At 36.6% G+C, this 20,908-nt stretch overlaps 4 protein-coding genes across 9 annotated transcripts in view; 1 reads left to right on the forward strand and 3 right to left on the reverse strand.

Moving 5' to 3' along the window:
• LOC108752782 (pre-mRNA-processing factor 17) overlaps window positions 1–1,669 on the reverse strand; it is a 3,094-nt gene extending 1,425 nt beyond the window's left edge. The window contains exons 1-4 of the mRNA XM_018493869.1: window positions 1,379–1,669; window positions 905–1,121; window positions 381–707; window positions 1–209 (exon numbers count right to left, since the gene is read on the reverse strand). The exon at window positions 1–209 is cut by the window's left edge and continues 4 nt beyond it. Of these exons, the coding sequence (XP_018349371.1) occupies window positions 1–209; window positions 381–707; window positions 905–1,121; window positions 1,379–1,540 (915 nt within the window). The 5' untranslated portion in view covers window positions 1,541–1,669. The remainder of the gene's footprint in view (window positions 210–380; window positions 708–904; window positions 1,122–1,378) is intronic.
• A 757-nt stretch (window positions 1,670–2,426) lies between these two features.
• Window positions 2,427–5,101, forward strand: LOC108752771 (sorting nexin-17). 3 transcript variants are annotated; one of them, XM_018493854.1, is made up of 8 exons: window positions 2,427–2,897; window positions 3,010–3,174; window positions 3,306–3,671; window positions 3,756–3,849; window positions 3,961–4,211; window positions 4,290–4,493; window positions 4,568–4,750; window positions 4,820–5,101. In XM_018493854.1, the coding sequence occupies exons 2-8, from the start codon at window positions 3,115–3,117 to the stop codon at window positions 5,075–5,077; spliced, it is 1,416 nt and encodes a 471-aa protein (XP_018349356.1). In that variant the 5' UTR covers window positions 2,427–2,897; window positions 3,010–3,114; the 3' UTR covers window positions 5,078–5,101. The 3 variants fall into 3 exon arrangements, with proteins under 3 accessions (XP_018349356.1, XP_018349357.1, XP_018349355.1); XM_018493855.1 differs by having other exon boundaries at window positions 2,427–2,837; XM_018493853.1 differs by having other exon boundaries at window positions 2,427–2,647.
• Window positions 5,102–6,754: 1,653 nt separating this feature from the next.
• On the reverse strand, window positions 6,755–11,728 carry LOC108752743 (serine/threonine-protein kinase 3). Of its 3 annotated transcripts, none has more exons than XM_018493790.1 (10): window positions 11,503–11,728; window positions 10,924–11,004; window positions 10,663–10,843; window positions 10,362–10,589; window positions 9,402–9,720; window positions 9,192–9,325; window positions 8,601–8,763; window positions 8,438–8,529; window positions 8,153–8,350; window positions 6,755–7,923 (listed from the first exon to the last, which is right to left on the reverse strand). In XM_018493790.1, exons 1-10 carry the CDS (start codon window positions 11,514–11,516, stop codon window positions 7,765–7,767), a joined length of 1,569 nt encoding a protein of 522 aa, XP_018349292.1. In that variant the 5' UTR covers window positions 11,517–11,728; the 3' UTR covers window positions 6,755–7,764. The 3 variants fall into 3 exon arrangements, with proteins under 3 accessions (XP_018349292.1, XP_018349290.1, XP_018349291.1); XM_018493789.1 differs by having other exon boundaries at window positions 7,765–7,941; XM_018493788.1 differs by lacking the exon at window positions 11,503–11,728 and having other exon boundaries at window positions 10,924–11,042.
• A 1,451-nt stretch (window positions 11,729–13,179) lies between these two features.
• The window catches only part of LOC108752892, a 22,449-nt gene continuing 14,720 nt past the window's right edge, over window positions 13,180–20,908 (reverse strand). For both annotated transcript variants that reach the window (XM_018494070.1, XM_018494071.1), the window contains exons 8-11: window positions 20,537–20,632; window positions 17,765–17,940; window positions 16,979–17,174; window positions 13,180–15,773 (exon numbers count right to left, since the gene is read on the reverse strand). In XM_018494070.1, the coding sequence (XP_018349572.1) occupies window positions 14,551–15,773; window positions 16,979–17,174; window positions 17,765–17,940; window positions 20,537–20,632 (1,691 nt within the window). In that variant the 3' untranslated portion in view covers window positions 13,180–14,550. The remainder of the gene's footprint in view (window positions 15,774–16,978; window positions 17,175–17,764; window positions 17,941–20,536; window positions 20,633–20,908) is intronic.

Below are 20,908 nucleotides of genomic sequence, written 5' to 3' on the forward strand. Positions count from 1 at the left end.
TCGACAATCCATACTGCAAGACAATAATAAATGCGCTGTACGTGGGAACCATCGAATTTGCGAGATGCCTTTTGTATGGCCTTCCCATGTGTGAATTTGTGCCTTTGGTAAGAAGCAACGATCGGGTGGTGATTCTGATCTGAGATTCACGCCAACATCCTGAGGCGCATGTAAGAATGAGCGTCCCTGATAATCCACACTGTCTTTGACTGCAATGTAAATTAAATATTATAAGTACACATTTTAAAACAATATTCATATTGATTAAATGTTATCTTAATAAAACTAGGTAATTAAATTCTAAAAGCTCTTTATAACTTGTTACTAATATATACATTAATATATTTGTAATACATATGAGGTATACATAAAGACATTACTATGTAATACTGTCTTCTCCTCAAGTGGTTTCTCCTCCGTTTGTTTTCCTCGTTTATTTCGTTTGGCTAAGATTTCTTCCAATTCAGCGGCTTCTTCATCGCTTGGCTTAACTACTCGTTTCTCATCAATGTAACCACCCCAAGGACCCAAAAATCCTTCTATATCCGATGCATCATTGTTTCTATGCCTCTTTCGTTTGTCCGAAGGTCTCAGGATGGTATTTTCGAAAACAGTCTTACCACCTGATTCTTCTGCAGCTTCTGTTGCACCAATCATAATTCTACCTTCGTCTGCACTACCATCTACAGTTGGATCAAGTGCATATCCTAATAACAAAAATTTAAGACATATTAATTAAAATTTTAACATTCAATTTATTTAATTTAAGCTTTCAATCAAATATCTCAGATATAAATAAACATATTTTGTTTGATTATAGAAAATATAGAGTAAACATAGTTTCGAGAATCCAGATTTCGTTGAGATAAAAAAATATTACTCGTCAATTGTATATTATACGTACCATAACTGGTAAATGTCCTTCTCTGATTTTCAAACTGAAATTCACTTATATGCGCGCGTTCTACATATCCAGATAGTATATTTTTCACCGCGCGCTGCTGCTGTGTCTTAAATGGATTTTCTGGTCCTATCTCAGGTCCAAAAAGTTCCTCATACTTCGGATTATGTGTAACTTCTGATGCAGTCGGATCTATGTGTTTTACACACAATTCTGTTCCCTAAATAATATCGATATAAGTGACTGTTTATTCCTTCTTCATCAAAAAAAGTAAAAATACTTATACAATGCAGATAATAATAGTGAATGCTTTCCAAAATTGACACAAATATTCTATCTTTCTTGGTATTCAGCGAATAACGAAGATAGAACATTACTTGTGTCGACTTGTGTCACCAAATGGCAAGCATTCACTACCAATATTCATAACCTTAAAAACAACTATTAAAAACGGAGTGAACGCACGTAAATACTTACAGTAGGTATGACTTCCGGGGCCGAACAAATTTGAACATTAGTCGTGAATTTGTCACCGGAAACCGTGGACGCGAAGTCGACGTTTTCAGTCTCACTACCTTCATCGCTGCTACCATAATCTTTTAGCGCAAGCATAGTTCCATATATCAAGATTTCTTTCATACAAACGTTATATTACCTATTTTATCAAACCAATTGTCTTCAGCCAGCAGTTTCTTTTTCGTATTTTGTATATAAAAAAACCACGTTTTCTCTCATTAAATTCTTTCACAAAAGATGCAAATATCAGCAAACAGTGACAAACAGAAGGAAGAACATGCTTTTAATGAAACCCGTTTACTAGTGTCTCCAGCCTTTATATGAACATGGAACTATGTAGCCACAAATATTTCCAGCGGGTAACACTATTGTCGACCATCGGTAAAAAAGAGCTCTGATAATATCCTCCATCACCGCCACTTGCTAATTCCGATCAACTTGTCCTTAATTTTTTCTTTATAATTTTATATAATAAGGTAACTTTAGAATTAAAAATGAATTATTGTTCAGTGGTTTTAATGTTTAAAATAAGTAATTTTTTTATACCAATTGCATCTAAATATATTCGTTATTCATAATTGAGGATTTAAAAAGAAATCCGGTTTGAACATTAATAATTTTTTAATATTAGCATTAAATTATTACTACAATTATTACACTACAAATAAATTAAATTTAAACGCATTAAGAGCTCGTATGGTATAAAAATTAACACATCGCCATTCGTCACAATTTCATTGAAAATTAATTGTTGGTTTAAGATATTTATTAATATTAATATATTTTACCAAAAATAATTGTGACAATATTTTTCGCGAAAAACGCGCATTCCAACTAATGCAAAATATTCTCGTTGCACATTGCCTAATACATTTTTTTAATTCATATGTTGATATGAGAAGAGTCTTTCGCTACTATTTATCGACTATATCGGTTCATTGAGTTCATTCCTTTGTGTGACACACTAACCGCATTCGCTGCAATTCGAACGCTATAAATTGCTGCGAACAGAAACAGTGCGAAGCGAACGCGCGTCATTCACGCGCAAACTTGCGAGCGCATATGACACATTTTCTCGCTCGCGGCGGAGCAGCCGCGAGCTGTCCTGGGGTTTAAATGCGTGTCAGTAGTAATAATCGCGTGAAACATAACGCGCAAGTGGGCGTGAGTGACCGATTAGATCCGCTGTCACGTATGAGGTCCCGCAAACGACGAAAGTCGCACAACAATGTGAGTCCGTAACGGATGTCGATGTGAACTAGCTGATGTGAACTCCGGCTCGGGAAAGAATATCCCATGGCTTCCACCGAAGCTTCGGAAGATTATTGGGACATCGCTTTCTACGATCTCTTTCCGTCGCGATCCGGATCTCGGGGTCGTTCCTCTCTAAGAAAATAAGGAGACAAGACACGTTCGGCCGGTGGGCGGATTGAATCGCCTTTATCCGGGAACGTCATTCCCTAACGAATAATGACTCAGTGTACAGCGACTTGCATCCCACGTGTTAATTTTAGTCACAGATTTTATTCTAGTAAATCGAAAAATTTGAAAATTATATTTTCTTTAGTTTAACCCTTTATTTTTCTTCACAGATGTTGCTATGTTGAAGAGGACCACAAAGTTAATAAATTTTGCCACAGATAATGTGATTTTATGATAATATTTTTATCTTTTCAATATATTCTTGTACTGTCAAGATGCACTTTTCCATACCAGATACTCAGGAATTTATAGATAGTGCTGGGAACACGTATATCGTAAGTGATATAATTGTTTATTATTTATTGCATTATATATTGTGTGCTTAATTATTTCTAGAATAAAAATTTATTATAGAAATAATTAATTAATTTATAGATTTATGTAATAATATCTCATGAAATTATAGGGATATAATATTCATATCAATGGATTATTTCATTGTACCGCAAGATACAAACAACTATACAATCTGCACGTACAATTGTCAAAGGACCTGGACATGTTGTTACCTATATTTCCTCCAAAGAAATTTTTTCCTTTGACTGCTACACAGCAAGAGGAACGGCGGCTGGCTTTAGAGAAATATATTCAGTCCATTGGACAAAATATAGCCATCAATAACTCGGAAATATTAAATGGATTCTTATTGAGTGCTCAACAAGAAAGCGTAAATGGCCTGTCCGAGCAAGAAACTTTAGATATATTTCTTATGAGTGGATCTAAAATTTCATTAAATATTTCGCCAGAAGAGTATTCTGGTAAAGTTTTAAAGGTATAACTATTTGCATAATTAATATACATAAAAAAAGGTAATTTTACATAAACATGATAATTATTAAAATACTTTCTTTTCTAGAGGGTGTACAAACATATAAAGTTAGCAGAAAAATATCATTTTCATTTTGCATTGTTTATTATTACACAAGATGAGTCATCCGGTAGTATCAAAAGTAAGTGTATATACACTGTGAAAGTAAATGTATACTTTTATAATTTATTGTAATACATCTACATATTTTGTTTTCTCTTTTAATATATGTATTTTATTTTTTTTTTACCAGTACTGCGGAAACTACAAAATTTTGAATCACCATTTATAACATACAAATATATGAGTTCTACGAATACGCGAATTGTTCTCAGAAAAAATTACTGGGATACAGCATATGATGTTGAATTGTTGAACGATCCGGTAACGTTAAATTTACTATACATTCAAGCGGCTGTGGAAATTCGCAGCAGTTGGATTCCAATTACCAAGGAGGTGCAGCATCAATTGGAAAATCTGCAAAAATCTGAGAGTAAAAAAGAAGTACGTTCATTGTGAAAGGCAAATAATACCCTCCAAATAATATCTAAATAATTTGTGATGTTATCTTCATTATTTCAGTATCTGAATGTAGTTCGTCTCTTGAAGTACTATGGTTACATACAATTTGCACCATGTTACTGTGATTATCCCGAACGTAGCTCGAAAGTATTGCTTGCTATAGGTGAAAATGAATTGAATTTACGTGTATTATCGTCCGAAGAGCACGAAATTGCGTTTAAAGTATCACGAATGCGATGCTGGCGTATAACTACTATACAAAATGTGAGTGTTATGAATGTTTTAGTGGAAAGTTTTTATTTAGATTGTCAATAAAATTTATTAATGGATATATCTAGGGAACGGAGCATCATAAGGATAATAACGAGTGCAGTTTGGAATTATCCTTCGAATATCTGATTGCTAGAAATGAATTACAATGGATTACAATTGTGTCCGAACAAGCGATTTTAATGTCTGTTTGTCTGCAAGCTATGATTGATGAGTTGTTGCAGAAATGTGTAGTTGGGAGTAAACCTCAGGTTGTTATATAAACTGTTTTAGATTACGTAAATGCTGTCAAGTTTTTTCATCCATAAATATATTTATAGACAGAGTCTGGGAAATCATGGACATATATTATGAGAGACGGCCAAAGTCGTACCATTACAGGATCGCCGTTGCAAGAATGTGTGAATAATAATCATTCTAAATCGGGACCAATTATTAAAAAACTTGCTAACAAATGGTCGGCTGTGACGTCAAAAAAATCAGATGATTCACGAAGTGTTATTGACAAAACTCAAACAAAGGATCTCGATGTCATGGAAAATAATGTTTTTCGTATGATAGGAGATGACGATTTATGAGCCAAATAAATTTTAAAGATTGACGCGAAAACATAGTGATAAAAAAGTAACAGGATATGCCTTATTAAAATGTAAAAAATATATATTTTTTAAGATATTTTACAAATCGTTGAAATACTCTTTCCAATTAAAAAATTAACGGTACGGGTATTTAAGATTTTGTTGAATAATGCGTGCTTAGTGTGTTTTGTATGTGATTAAAATGCATTTATATTTATTGATAACTTTTTATAAAACATTCTTTATACATTTTTATATACCGTCCAATTTCAGTGATAACCGATCTGATATAAACTGAAAATGAACTTGCATCAAAACTTTATATACAAAAAATACTTGTGCACGAAGTACTTAATAATAGGATTAGTATTAATAATACGTTTGTATCATTAATAAAAAAAATCAAACTAAAGAAATCAAACGCGCATAGTTTGTATAATGTTTTATTATAATTAAACAAACTGATTGAAAAGGCAGCATGTTAATATTTGCTTTAGTCATTATCTAAACAAAACTATTAATAATTCTCGCTTCGATATTAAACATCATTCTAAATGTTGTTACATTCTATTATCAGACTATATTTTTCACTAAATCATTCACTCGGAAAACATACTTCTGTCTTCAGTCTCTATATTTCAGCCAAACACTGTAATAGATTATACAATACACAATACGAATGTAAAATCATGGAGTTGTCATAAAACTGTCGTGATTAGATATGAATACAAAGCCATATTTTCAAGTGGAAAAATAAAGACGATTATTATGGATTATTGCCCTATAAAATATGTAACTATAAATCTGTATTGAAAAGTGATTGCTAGCTAAGGCTAAATGACTGACAATCGTGTAGAAAATGCATTAGTGTACTTCTTTGTGACATTTTTCTATAAATTTTTATCTGTTTTATTGTTTTACTCTTAGAACAGATAGCGCAGAACATTATGAACATACGTCGTAAGTTTAAGGAAGATTTTTATAACAGCATAAAATGTAGAAATATAAAGTTTGTAAAGCTACAATTTTATGTAAGAATGTAAAGAATTTACAAACATCTTCATGTTCAAATCGTATATGAATTATAAAATGAGAGTATAATAAAATCACAATTTTAACAAATACATAAATAATGGAACGAATACAATCATTCAAATTATTTAAAAGGATTTCTAAAAAAAAGTATGTACAGTTTACATATTGCATTTTGTATATAAAACGATATTGAAGCATAATTTTATTTGTGAAACAATTTCATTCTTTTTCTTTGGAAATCTTATTAATATTATACTTCTGTTTGCGAGTATCAAGATTATGGATAATATATGCTTCAAATTCGGACCTTATTTCATTGACAATGTGCAACCTTCTATATCAAAAATATGTTATTCTGTATTATTTTCTAAAAGAAGAAAATTGAAGATCAGTTCTGGCTATAGCGCATTTAAGTATAGCTCTATTTTCACTACTTGCAAAATAGCCCAGACGTCAGCAAGGAATTATTCTTCCACTATGATTATTCGCCATATGTATTAATGGCACGTACAAATATATTTATTTTGTAACGATCACAAAAAAATATGCGGTCAAAAATTTTTAGTGCTTTATACATAAAATAATTATTGTTAAGGCATTACCCTATACGAACTTTTTTATATTATTCTAAAAATATCATTATCGTTAGTGAAATCTGATAAATTTCAGTTTCAACAATTTTCATATCGTGATAAAGTAAATTAGAGCATACTGGAGAATACTTTCTAATATACGGTGCGCGGAAGACTCTAATACTAGTAAGTTCGTTTATGAAATATCTCGTAGAATGCGGCATCATTTTTTCGTCATGGTACTGCATACTGAAGAACATTATTCATTGCTTTAGAATTACGATCATATTGGTGTTGGACATGTTTCCAATTTAAAAAGTAAATATAATCATTTAGAGAATTGATATAAACTAAAGTTAATGGTTAGCATTAGTAAACAAATGAGAGTAGAGAGTCTATCTATGGCAGTAGAATAAAAAGTAAATTAAATCTTACAGCCTTGTTCGCTTATTCCAAACTGTCATGATTAAATAGAGCATTCACACTCAAGAAACTGCTTAGCCGTTTAAGTGCATTTTACATGAATTAATGATCTGTTTTATATTCTGGATAAAATGGCATTATAAATGACTAGCGTAGCACGATACGAAATACCGATTTCTTTTCAAGTAAATATAAAATTTCTTTCTCGATAAAAACGACTGTAATTATGATGCATTTGTCTCTGCGCTCCTATTGCATTTCTTTTTATTTTCTAATGACCCTAGAGGAGTCTCTCAGAATATCCCTACAAGAATAGGATATATTTAACAGTAAATATAGGTAAACATAATACAAAAATTAAGTATTGTGATTGTTTCTTCATCTAAATCATGTAAAATTTACATTGATGACGTGAGGCTATTAGCTATTATTCTAATACCCTAGGATTCATAAAGAAAAGCAACATTGTGATTTGCGAGTAAACAGGAAACCACAATCGCTACACGTTTGTCCATTTATGAGGTAAAATATTCACGGTGTGGGAACAATGTTCTTCTCTTTGATGAAGCCAGGGATGACGCGAATAGAATCTATTCATTTATACAACTGTACACCCTTTGTTTATCCGTCATCACTTATTCGCGTAAAGGAGGACTGTTAGAAGTTCTGTTGACGTTTCCGCTTGGTGTCAATGGCATCCAGAATAGGCTGTCTCTTCGTTTGATATCTTTTTCTCAGCTCGTCGATCTCCCGCTCCATTTCCGCGTCCAGATTAGCCATTCGTTGCTGTAGTTCCTCGTAAGAGAGAAACTTCAACTGCAGGATACGGCTTCTCTATATATTTAAGTTATCATTTCTTTATTTGGAATAATGCCTGAAGCGGCATTATTCCAAATAATTTGATACACAAAATGTGAATTGTACAATATTATAAAATAAAAAGTGATAAATCATTTTCTCCTGTTACGTCAATAATTAGAAACATGTCGCGCAAATCAATTATATAAATTCTTAAAATAAGAATGTTGGAAAAAATTTTACTCACAAAGTCAAAATCACGTTCCGTGAAAACATTTTGAAACTTTGATATATTGTTATATGGCTGTTCCGGCACGGGATGAGAGATCTGATTCTGCAGCTGTAGTTGCAGATGACTTTGAAACCTATGAGATTCGATTGGACTTGGTTGCTCCAATTGGTTCGCATTTTCCATATTGTGTGCTCCCAACATCTGTCCATTACCCTAAATACAATATTATTCAATATTATTAATATTGTATACGTAGATCATATCTAGGTAACTTAAATTAATATGAAAAAGAAAGATTACCTTTCCAATTTCAGGCGCTTCTTTCTTATCAAAGTGATCTAAGAATAATGGTCGATATTTTTTGCTGGATTCTACAGAACCAGTATTATGTCCTGAAAAGAATGTCAGTTAGTTGCGAATCATTTTTTTGTGAGAATTTGAAGATTAATTAAGATCTACTAACTCTTCATAGTAGCTTCGGTATCGGTATCACTATTAATAACCATTGTACCCAAGTCCAACATCGCCGAAACTAGTGTACCCGTGTCTGGAAGATCGTGACTCGGTACTAAAGTCCTGCTATCTTCCGGTAATGGTTTCATAGTTCCACTACAATCGTCCTCGTCCTTACACAGAGACACAATGTTAGATAAATATGTATATATACTAGGGGGTGTGCCCGAAAAAATTCAGATACCCGAGCCTCGGGTCGAATCGGATAATAATCGGGTCGGGTCGGACAGGTTCCAATGTTCGGGTACCTGAATGTCGAGATAAAATACTTGATTCGAGACCCGAAACTATTCGAGACCCGAAACTATTCGGGAAATACATATATATGAACTGCTAGCACCTTTAATTTTTTCCATATTGCACAGTTAGATCATATAAATTCAAATCATCTTTAGTCAAATAATGGATGCATATTTTTTATGTTTTAGGTACTTTTAAATATTTTTTTTATGTATATTATTGATTTACATTTAGATAATAAAAGTGCAACATATCAAATATGAAACTAGCAGACCATGTGTATCTAATCAAAGGTGTGTACCGAATCCTCTGCCTGGTTTTGACTTTTAATCGCCACATTGTTTATAATGTGAGCTCTATGCGCATTCTGCTTTTCTCGTATTTCATGAGCCTCGGCGATCATTTGACTTAAGATACTTGGCTGTTTGGCATTGCCTACATCATATAACATAAACTTGTTAATTGACAAAGTATCATAATATAAATTTTAATATTTTAATATTTTACTCACCTATAAACTCATGCTGCAAAAGCTCGGTTGCAGTAGCTCTTTCTTCGGGATTTTTTACAAGGCACCCACTGACAAAGTCGATGAATTCTGGACTCCATTGATCAGGTTCTCTAAAACTAGGTGGTGGTTTAGTAGGAATCATAAATATTGCTCTCATCGGGTGTATGTCGCCATACGGCGGCTTGCCTTCGGCCATTTCTAAGGCTGTTATTCCCAGAGACCATATATCCGCCACGCAATCATAACCGATCTCCTGTATTACCTCTGGTGCCATCCAAAATGGTGTACCAATGACTGTGTTACGTTTAGCCATGGTATCCTATTCCAGAGAATACAATTTAGATTTGATAATAAATAACAATAAAAAGCAAAGTAAGAGTGGTGATCCGCATCAGCGAGCGTACATAATAATCGATACACAATGTCCGTCTTACACATCTGCATTCCACTTGTCTTTATATATTCTAATGGTTTTTTTATACTTATATGGACACATTCGTTTGAATAATTTACATATGATTTTTGAACTTTTCCAAGAGATATGAAACACATATGACTATTCAATCGTATGTGAATAATGTCGAGTTCTATATCAAGACTCATCTGAACTGTGAATATAATAAATATGCGAACATTTGCAATAATTAATTTTGTACTGCGGTTTTTTTTTCGATAAGTTAATGTCTGAAGAGGACTCAATCCAATAGCCGAAACTTGTAATTTATTTGTATTTAAACTGAGTTTTTATTATTTTTTATTTTTTATTATATATTTTCTTTGATTTTACTTTTCTCTATTTGTAATTTATTCTTTTAGTTGTGTGACTTTTTTAAAGAAATATGTTGACTCTTACTTTACTCTTTATTTATTGTTATTTATTTTGTATAGGAAGAGTCCTTCAATCTGTTAAATGTTTAGATTTGATAAATTTCGGCTTAAAAGTATATTCTCATAACTCACCGTTAATTGACCCGCCACACCAAAATCAGCCAACTTTGCATGGCCTTCATTATTAAGAAGAATATTCCCAGCCTTAATGTCTCTATGAATTTTTCTTCTCAAGTGAAGGTATTCCAGTCCTTTTAGAGTATCACTCAGGATTGTCGCGATTTCATCCTCTTGGAGAGTCTTCTTTCTTAACCTCATGATATCACTAACAGAACCAGCTCCACAATACTCCATCACAATCTGCAAGTAATATTAGTATCGACAGATAGTCCAATTTGTTTGGTATGATAAAACAGAGCATATATTGACTTACCCACAAATCTGTATTCTTAAAGTAACTTCCATAATATTTAACAACATATGGAGAGTCACATTGTTGCATGATTGAAATTTCCTTAATAATCTCCTGTAGGTCCGTATCCACTGGTACTTGTTTAATAGCAAGTACCTGTCCACTTTCTTTATGCAACGCTTTGTAAACTGATCCATAGGACCTGTACAGAAGTACATATTTAGAAACAGTGAAAAAAAAGCTGTTGCTTAAATATCAGATTAAAGTAAATATCAAATTTACCCTTCTCCTAATTTGCATATAACATCAAACACTTCTTCTGGCTGTCTCGTCAGACTTTCTTCCGATAATTTTTTTAATTCACTAAAAAATATAAAAATATAAACAATAAAAATGTACATAATTTTCTGCAACAAATGTTGACGTTCATGTTGTTGGAATTTGCAAAAGAATTTCTTATATATTTTGTAAAAGGCTTATTCTTAAAGTTGAAATGATTCAAAATCTCAGTGAATTAAATTCGTCTGTCAGATGGTCATTCTTATTTATCCGTTCAGGACTGAAAAATCTACGCATTTCAACAGAGTTACTTCATCACAGGAGAGAATCCAAAGAACGGATTGCAATGTAGTAAACAATCGTTTGATTGCAGGTTAAAAGGACAAAGAGTCGGAGAGGTCAATCGTCGGGGAACTAAAAATCGTTCGTCGAAGGATCCACATTCCATTTCGCCGCTATAAATAATATCTCAAAGACAATTCGGCGCAGTCAAACTAGTATATGTCGAAAAGTAAAAAAGAGGAAAGAAAGAGAGAGAGAGAGAAAGAGAAAAAGAAAGATGCAAAAACAATCGGAATGTACCTCTTCGAAGACATCTTCGCGTCGATGTCAGACCCGGAGATCTCAAGTAAAGAGCACGCGTGCAGATATTTATAGAAACAAGAATAACATAAACACGGTTGAGGAGACGATTGTCATGCCGTCTGATGCGGTAGCATGGCCAATTAAAAATAGAGCGTTACATTTTTGTCAATAAATTAAGGTAACCACAAAACCGAGGTGTATCGGAGTCTTTGACTGTCGGCCATCGTAGATGGTGCGATTGACGGAGTGTTCGCGAATTCACCGAGGACAGTCCTTAAGCCCGTATCAGACTTGCGACTCGGTTTTATTTCAACCAATCACAATGCAGCAAGTTCAGTAATCTGATACGGATTTTAAGCTCGGTTTTGTACAAGCGATTTTCGAAAATCTGCGAAAATTAGACACGAGGATAGAGAAATGATACCGCTCTGAATAAAATTAAAAAAAAAAAAAAGATTTTTTTTTAAATGCTTTTTTCATGTTTATCATATTTTTCAATAAAGATACATACATTTGTTTGATATCGTTACGTTCCTTAAGACCTGTATTCGATTAAAAACATTTTTTTTACAATACTGTTCATTTTTATGAAAGCAATCGAGTTAGTTGGGTGCTATACTCAAATACATTGTTTCCGTAGACACTAAAGGGTTTTAAATCATTTCAAGAGATGCTATATGATTATTTTAAATTATAAACTATCTTCTCAGGTAATTAACACAATAATAAAGTCTAAAATCGGAACATAAAATGTCTTTAAGACAATTATCGCAAAATATCTCGAATCGACTTTAGACTATTAAAATTTATCTACTAAAAATCTGAATTAAAAAACCGCCATTTAAAATCAGTAATCACCTAAAATGGTTTTAAATATAAAATTAAATAAATAGCGTTCTTATATAATTTTTTAAGTGTATATTTACGTCATCCTTTAACCAGTACTACTGTAATACAAACGTACGTTTTAAATTTTACGCCAATTTACCAATAACTCTTGAAACAGCAAACAAAATTACATTCCAGATACCCGGCACTGTGAAAATGAGTTTAATATAAAATCGAACTATAAATACCGAGGTGTGTGTGTGTGTGTGTGTGTGTGATTTCGATAAACTTATCGTATGCGATAATAACAAAATTCTAAGTTTATTTTTATTTGTATAATCTTCGTTTTTACTTTATTCCTAATAACTAAAATTGAAATTATAGATATAAACGATATCTCTGTATTAAGTATCGCGGGAAAAAAAAATGAGATAACGCGTGCGACTTGCATAACAAAACGCTTTATTAATCTTCAAACAAAAAGGACATCACAGTAGTGTAATCAACAAGATAATCTAATTAATAATGATCTCAACAGTCTAATCATATCTCCTACTTGTGCGAGTGAATTATAAATCATGCAATTGCATAATTCATCTCACGATCTTACATTCGTTATTCGCAAAAATATTACGCGTAAATTCTCACGATGATTTTGCCGATTAATTTAACATAAATTTTCACTAAATTTCTTTAATATTAACATTTTTCTTTTATTAAACTGAATTTTTTTTTTACGTGATTGAATATGAGTTAATTAGTAAAGTCGAATCGAAGTACGAATCTCTCTGACTAATCTTAACTAATATAGTAGCGATAAAGGCAAACGGAAATCTCCCCAGATTGCTCTACAATTTAGATGATACTTATTTATTCGAGAAGTATATAATACATCGATCTTATCAGCACACATGAGAAAAGAAAACATACTTTCTCGATGAGTAATACTTGGCTTCCGTATGTCGAGCGCGCGATTGATTAATTCTCTCTTTCATTATAATCTAAAAGCTACCACTTGTCTATGGAACGGACTGTGAAATTAACGCTCTTGTCGGAACGTGCTACAAGTTTGCCGCTAACGGTTATCACTGCTCTGCTGCATCTACCAGGTAGATCATCCATGATTCGGTTATTGCGCGCGAAGATACAAACAAACGCCGTCCGTAGTGCCGGCAAGAATCGGCAATCGGATTTCTTTTTTTTTTCTGCGAGAACGCAACAAACGGAAAACACAAGAGACGCGCATCATCTGAAAAAGAATTCGACTTACAAGTACGAAAATCGGCATGATCGCGAGGAACGAGGAATATTTTTCTTTTGTCATGTTCTTATATATAATATATGTATATTTAATCTTCGCAATACTACGTGGTCTCTGTACCAAAAACAAAAAATAGGTGACGCTTATAAAACGTACTCACGTAATTATAAAAGTACCCGAATAACATCCGGTAAAATTCTCGGAAAAACCGCAATAAAAGCTGTTAGCCAAAACGACATTGAACTTCCCTTTTTCAATGTCCGTCAAAGTTCAAAAAAAAAAAGACAAACAAAAAAGAAAACTCCTGCGTGACTCTGCACGTTATGAACTTTGTAGGCGAATACTGCCTGAAAGAAAGGCACGGCTGCCTTGATTACAGCAAACGAAGCAGTTTCGTTGTATGCATGTCGGAAAATTATTACGTAATGGATTTCGAAGATCCTAATCTTAAATCCACCGCGAAAAATCGCTGCCTTAAATCGCAATGCAAAACGTGTGTCGGGGAAGATGAAACGTCCTTGTAATTGAAAAAACCACGGAAACAATGGTACTAATCTAATTTATACAGTCGTAACATTAAAATACATCGTGGAATTCATCCTTAAACATTTCACTAACTTACAACGTTTTATCGCGCGGCACGTTTGCTTGCTTAAAACATAAACGCCACTCTTCTCGCTCTAAATCTCGGCTAGATGTATCGATTGGAAAAGAAAAAAAAAACGAAAGAGGCGTGGTGCCGGCATTACACAACATGAAACGTATCTGCAAACGAACGAAGGGGAATGATCAACGAAGATCCGCAACGAATACACGTCGTGGAACGACTCCACTGTAGGCAAGAGAACAGAGACAGCGGCCGTACGATAATTCGCGATTCGAAACAACACTGTTGTTTACGCGGGAGAAGGAACACGTAAACAGTTAATAGCAGGCCGCGATTGTTCGCTCAAGTGTTACTTGATCGGCTTGCCCCAAGCAAACTGTATTCCCAGCCGGGGGATATCGCTGCCGGTGGACGATTCGTCCTCGCTGCTGGACGCCGACGTTTCCTCGGAGATCATCGCTTCCCCGCCAGCTTCCTGTGGTCTCTGACCGCCGCCGACGTTGCAATCATCCACCGCCGCTGCTGCTGCCGCTGCAGCGGCCGCCACTGCGGCGGCCACTGCAGAATTCACGGCAGGTGTCGTAGACGACGTGGAAGACGATGAAGAAGATGACGAGGAAGGTGACGACTGATCTTTCCTAGGACGTCGCCGCGAGACCGGCGTCGAGCTGAATGAAGGCGACCATGCGGCCGCCTCTTCCACTGCCGTGGTCCGCGCCGAATCACATGTAGTAGAGATACTTTTCGATCTCGCTCTGGTGTCTATGGTAGGTCTAGTGTTCGGCGTCAACCTGAGCGATCCTTGCCTAGACACTGTCGTTGCGCCCTCGGAGGACCTGGCAACTTTCGGCAATGTGCTGAGCGAGTCAGACGTCCCCCCCTTAGATAAATCGTCGATTTCCAGCGTCCAAGAAACGGAGGCACCCTTTTCGACCATGAACTTCACCATCGATGACGACGAATGAGCGCCATTCTTTTCGAGCGAATAGCTGTGTTCCATTTGTTCCGAACCTGCGGATCGAGTTAACCGTGGATTAAGCTGATTCGCAAGAACGCTCACCCAGTCGTTCTTGTTTCGTAGCTTCCACTGCAGCTCCTCGTTCCGCTGGGATAGTCGCTTGTTGTGCTTCGAGACTTGATGAATCGATTCGTGAAGCATTTCATTCTCGTGCGAGATTTGTCGTTCGAAGGAGTCTTTCCTTTGAAGCTGAGCCTTCAAGTCCTCGCATCTGGCCTCCGCCATATCGAGTCGTATTTGCAAAGCGTCCTTCTCCTCGATATCCCGCCTGTAACTGTCCAGCTCTGATCGAAGAGCCGCATTCTCTTGACTCTTCAGCTCGAGCACAGATCTCAGTGACTCGATCTCCGCCATCAGCGCGGCACCCTGATCGTGAACCACGGATCTTCTCATCTCTTCTTTGCGAGCCAGCTCATTAATCTGCTCGGCACGTAATTTCGCAATTGTCGCACGATGTTCTCTCGTGACTTCATCCAGCCTGATGTCGAATTTGTGCCTCTCTTCTTTTAAAGTTTCAACGAGTGTGGCAACCTGTTTCGTCCTAAGAGTCTCCACTGGAAAATCGAAATATTAACTTGAATGTTTCATTTTCAGACGGCAAACTGCTATAATCTTTATCATCATACTTTATGTGGAAACTTTAAATATATAATTTGTTCTAGTATACCTAATCAACTTTTTATTAATGTGTATCAATAACAAATGAATACACATTAATAATCTCTGCCGATAACGTGAGATTCCGATAACTACTCTTTAAAGACACTATTGATATTTTTATTGCGAAATTTTGACTAAATACAAATCTATAAAAAGATAAGTACAATAAAATTCGACTATAATGATCGACGATAATGAAAAATTCATTGCTTTGACAAAGATAGAATTTTTTAGCTTTTTATGTAATTCGGAGCAATAAAAAATTTACTCTATTTTTCGAAGACCTGCTGACGGAAGAATTAAAATTCATGTTGCCGATAAAGAGTCAATGTTATTTTTATATATTAATATATTTAATGCTATCTGTATGTATACTTTTACTTTCTCATTCCTCTTTCTTTTTATTTTTATCTTACATCTCTTTTATTTTTTAATTCGTCCATTAGTATTTATTTATCACGTTAAATATGTATCAAAAAAGAATTTCCCATTATTAAATAAATAATAAATAAAAATTCCATTTTTCAATATGATTCTAATGTTATAATATAATATAAATATATTTTATATTGGCCCTGAGAGTTGAAAAGCAAAAGTATATACAAAGCTAAACGAAGAGCACGCATTGAATCTATAATTAGCGGCTATCGAAACGTCGAACATTACGTGAGAACTAAATTAAGAACCAAATCCTTCAGCGAAGAGTTCGAAATATTTTCTAGCAAGAAAAGAAAGAGACGACAGGCATATTATTAGGATTAATCGCAAATATTCGAGTTATGCGTAGGCACTACTGAGTCGTTCACTTTAATTAATAATTGTTCCACTTCGTGTCGTGCACCGACATTAGGACGATTACGCTCGTTGAATAACACGTGAGTAATACTAAGTGTAATATATACTGGCGACGTCTTAGTGTCTGTTGAACAATACAGTTTCTCGCATTTGTTTCGCGGCGCACATACCGTGAACAGTTCAGATATTTTTTTTTCAACCACCTATTGCGTCATCGCAACGTGTGTGTATATATACATATGTATATATATCCGCGAAAGATCCGAAGAAAATAAACAGATATGTTACATAAGACAAGACTTACACTCATCGCGTAGCTGGTCCAGCGCTTTACGATGATCCTCCCTTTCCACCTCGAGTCTTTCCTCCATGCTGACACATCTCGCGCGTAAAACGTCGATCTCCGAAAGCAAAGCCGATCGTTCGTTTTTCATCTCCTCGCAATCGGCCTTCAACTTTTCGAAATCCTTCTTCAATTTAGGAGTGGCAAAAGCGTCCAGCTGAAAGACGCAGTTTTATTACGCCGTTGATTCGCGAAGACCTCTCTCGTTTTATATTAAATGGCAAACAATGGCAGCGTTCGGCAGAAAAAGCAACTTTGTAACTATTATTAAATTCTAATGTGATTAATCTTGCCCTTAGTTTCTCGCTCAATTTAAATGTTTGAACCAATCAGAATATTAGAACAGTTGCAAAACAGTTGCTTTCTCTGTTCAAAGCAGCCATTGACGAAAAATAAAGCACATAGAAAAACGTAAAACAGCAAATTAGGCCCAGTTCCACGATGCGTAGGTTAATTCTAATTCTAGAATTGGAAAGAGATGAACAATAAGTTGAACCTCGATTAAGAGTTAACCGTCCGCGAGGAACTGGATCTTTTATGCCAATTTCCACCAACGTAGATTAACTTTAATCTCGGTTCAACTTACTTATCGTCTTTTTCTAATTATAACGATTTCTAAAGATTAGAGAAAGGCAAAGAGTAAGTTGAACCGAGATTAAAGTTAAACTACGTTGGTGAAAATGGGCATTGGTCAATTATAATAGAGAACATAAGGCAATAATCTTGCCATATACAAAATGCGTATACCTCGAATGCCAAGTAGCCTACGCTCACAGCGAGTGCCTGTGCGGCTCGTTCCGCTTGTTCCACGCGGAAGTCCACGTAGGGCACGATGGTCTGCGCGGCCTGATCCCGCGTTTCCAGCGATGTCCTCGCCGTCACTGTGTAGGTGGTATTGTGAGGAGTCTCTTTGGACTCACGATCTGCAATCAGCGTCGTCATCGATGTGCATCAGTTATTCCCTCGATCGGTTTATTCCCGAAAATCGCGACGCGGACACGATCGTCTGTCATCGGCCAGACCGACCTACCCGCTCTCTGCCGTATCGATAAACCGACCCACGTGCCGTGATCAATCTACATAAGTATCTTGATCGTAATATACGTGGACGCCGCACTGCCCTTATTGCCCTCTATCATCCGCAACCACCCTAATTATTGCGGAGAGGTCAATGTATAATCCCGGCGGTAATAAATATCGTTTGCGCCCGTTCACTCGATACTCGTGCAAATTTTTAAACGCACCGACTGTATCCCGTATCGAAGAGAGTTCGGCAGAAAGTTCGATGGGAAGAAAGAACTTGGAAAGTCGAAACTCGTCCTGCCGCCGTCGAGTCCAATCGATGTCAACTCCCCATCAACTTGACACATGACACACGCGCGCACAGAGAAATTAGAACGAACGGTCCAACAACCGTCCAACATCTAAGTGATAGATTTCCTAAGTTTACGTTGCATTTTGATTTATGAGATTTCACGTGAAGAAGCGGACTTCGACTATCTTTCTTTCCTCTTCGAAAAGTCGAAGCGTATGATTATTGCTCAAGTTCACCGCTCAATGAAGAGACACCGGGTTAAGGTCGACCGTTGCGACGCGCAGTTCTAGTTGCGAAACTGCCAAAAGACTGCGAGCTGTGGGCCAAGAAAATTCGCCTTCCTACACGCTTCTTCCTAGCACCTGCCGTCTCCTTCGTCACGTCATCCGTCAGAAAAACTCAAGTATTTTGGGAACGGATCTACCTACGTCGCGTCGGGACATTTATCCCCGACGCGCGCAAGACGTAAACAGATCCGTACATCAACAATGATCCTTGACGCTCGATTCCACAATGAACGCGACATTCGAACGGTACATTCAACGGCCATCCGCAAGAAAGGTCGGTTCGCCGATAGACCTAATGATTGATTCTAATCAGGATTGTCATTCGTAACAATTTGCTGGCCAAGTTCGCGCTTCGACTGAATTAGCACGAGCCACGGGCCACCTCAGAGAGCTATATGTCTCCCACCCCAACGCTCATTCCGCCTTGCCATCTTCCTAAACACTCTCCTACCCCCCCACACAAGGTAGAACCGCCAGAACTAATAAGCGAATATGATGGACCATTTTTTCCCGTGAGTCTCTTTCGCAGGGGATACGTCTTTTCCCTAATACGACTTTCTATAATAAGCCATTAATAATAAATTAAGTTATAGAATGAGTTGTGTAGGCGAATCAGTAGTGTGTCATGAAGCAACAATAAGTTAGTAATCAGTGACTGCGTGAAGATGACCGAATTCCAAATCTTACGATTAAAAATTTATTATTATGTGCCCTGGGAACTATCACTCTTCTGATTGGCTAAAATATTGTGACGTAACGATTTAATATAATTTACTCTGGATATGGTGGTGGTGTAAGTTTCTTAAGATTTATAACTTAAAATTCCGACTTACCACTAGTATGATATATAAGTAGTAATGGTTTATTGTAAAAAATAAAAGCTCTCCCCTTCTTTGAAGAAAACTCCCTCTCGCCGGGTTTATTAAAAGTCGTGCTTTTAAAGCCACTCGTCGCTCGAATAAAGTCCTCCGTGACGATCGTATTGTACTTCCGGCGTTCCTGGATGCCAAAACCGTCGAGTAAGTCAAGTTTTCCGATTTGGTACCAGCCGTCCTTAGATGGAAAAAGACGCGTGCGTGTTCGCGCTTACTTACGGTCGTCGAGCATCGCGGATCGCGACGGTCGATGTGGTCGTATAATAAAACGTCTCCTATGCTCAGAATACCGCGATAAACGCGATCGATTATCCCATGGAACAGCGCATCTCTCTTCAGGCTCTTTTCCCGCTCTACAGACGCGGGAATTGTACGCGCAGAACACTGCTTTCGCTATTCCGTTACTATTTGGGACAAACAGCCGGCTCTCGATAGCAATCCCTCTCTCGCTCTTTCCAGCGCCGACGATGGACTAAGTCGAAATGAACTTTTCAAGAGTTTCCAAAGGAAAGCACCAAGGCGTCGGGTAAACAGGTTGATTTTAGTGCTCGGGACTATATAGGGTGAAAGCCGCGACTTTCTTCGAAACGCCAAAGACTCGTACGCCGAGGAGGACGCACGTATACGCATTACAATACGCGAGCGAGGACACCGCGGCGGCGGCGGCGGCGGCGGCGGCGGCTCATCCGGATGCACGGGCGAGCGCGTGCGATGCGTTTTATTGCACCGGCGAATTAATGCGCTTGACCGTGCCTGCGAGTGCGTGTGTGCGTGCGTCGCAGATATAAACGTGGGAACTTTTTTAGAAACCGGCCGTCCATTAAAGTGGCACGGCTAATGGATTGGAAAGTACAACGCGCGAAACGTAAATTCTTCGATTTATCTTGTCCTTTTGTAAAACGAGTTTAATTGTCGTTTCACAAAATGACAAAAGTCCTAATGGCCTCTGATCGGGTCTCTCCGAGATACCGGTGGAACTGGTTGACGACGAAGAAGATCCCGCGAAAGGAACTCTCATGTTAAGGTAGAATCAAAAACGTACCTTTTATCGACGTCACGGAGGATTTCTGTTTCACACTGGTGTTGGCTGCTAATCTCCTCGCTATTGTTGGCTTTCGCGCCGAAGGCGGACTTTTTTCTGTAAAGAGAATGTGTTGCGTTAACGAGAGCATGTTAAATACTAAACGGTAGTACTTGAGCCCGTGTACTTGCCAGCGAGCGTACCGGGTACCGTACGGCGAGAACCGTTTCATCGTTCGTGCGAGATTGAAGTTCAAATATTAAGTACAAACGTTTATTCTATCCAAGGTCTTTTTTCTCGTGTGTTATTATTGTATTTTGTCCATTTAATTTTATATACACACACACACACACACACACACACACACACACACACACACACACACACACACAC

This window comes from Trachymyrmex septentrionalis, unplaced genomic scaffold (genome assembly GCF_001594115.1).
Source record: "Trachymyrmex septentrionalis isolate Tsep2-gDNA-1 unplaced genomic scaffold, Tsep1.0 scaffold62, whole genome shotgun sequence".
Lineage (NCBI taxonomy): Eukaryota > Metazoa > Arthropoda > Insecta > Hymenoptera > Formicidae > Trachymyrmex > Trachymyrmex septentrionalis.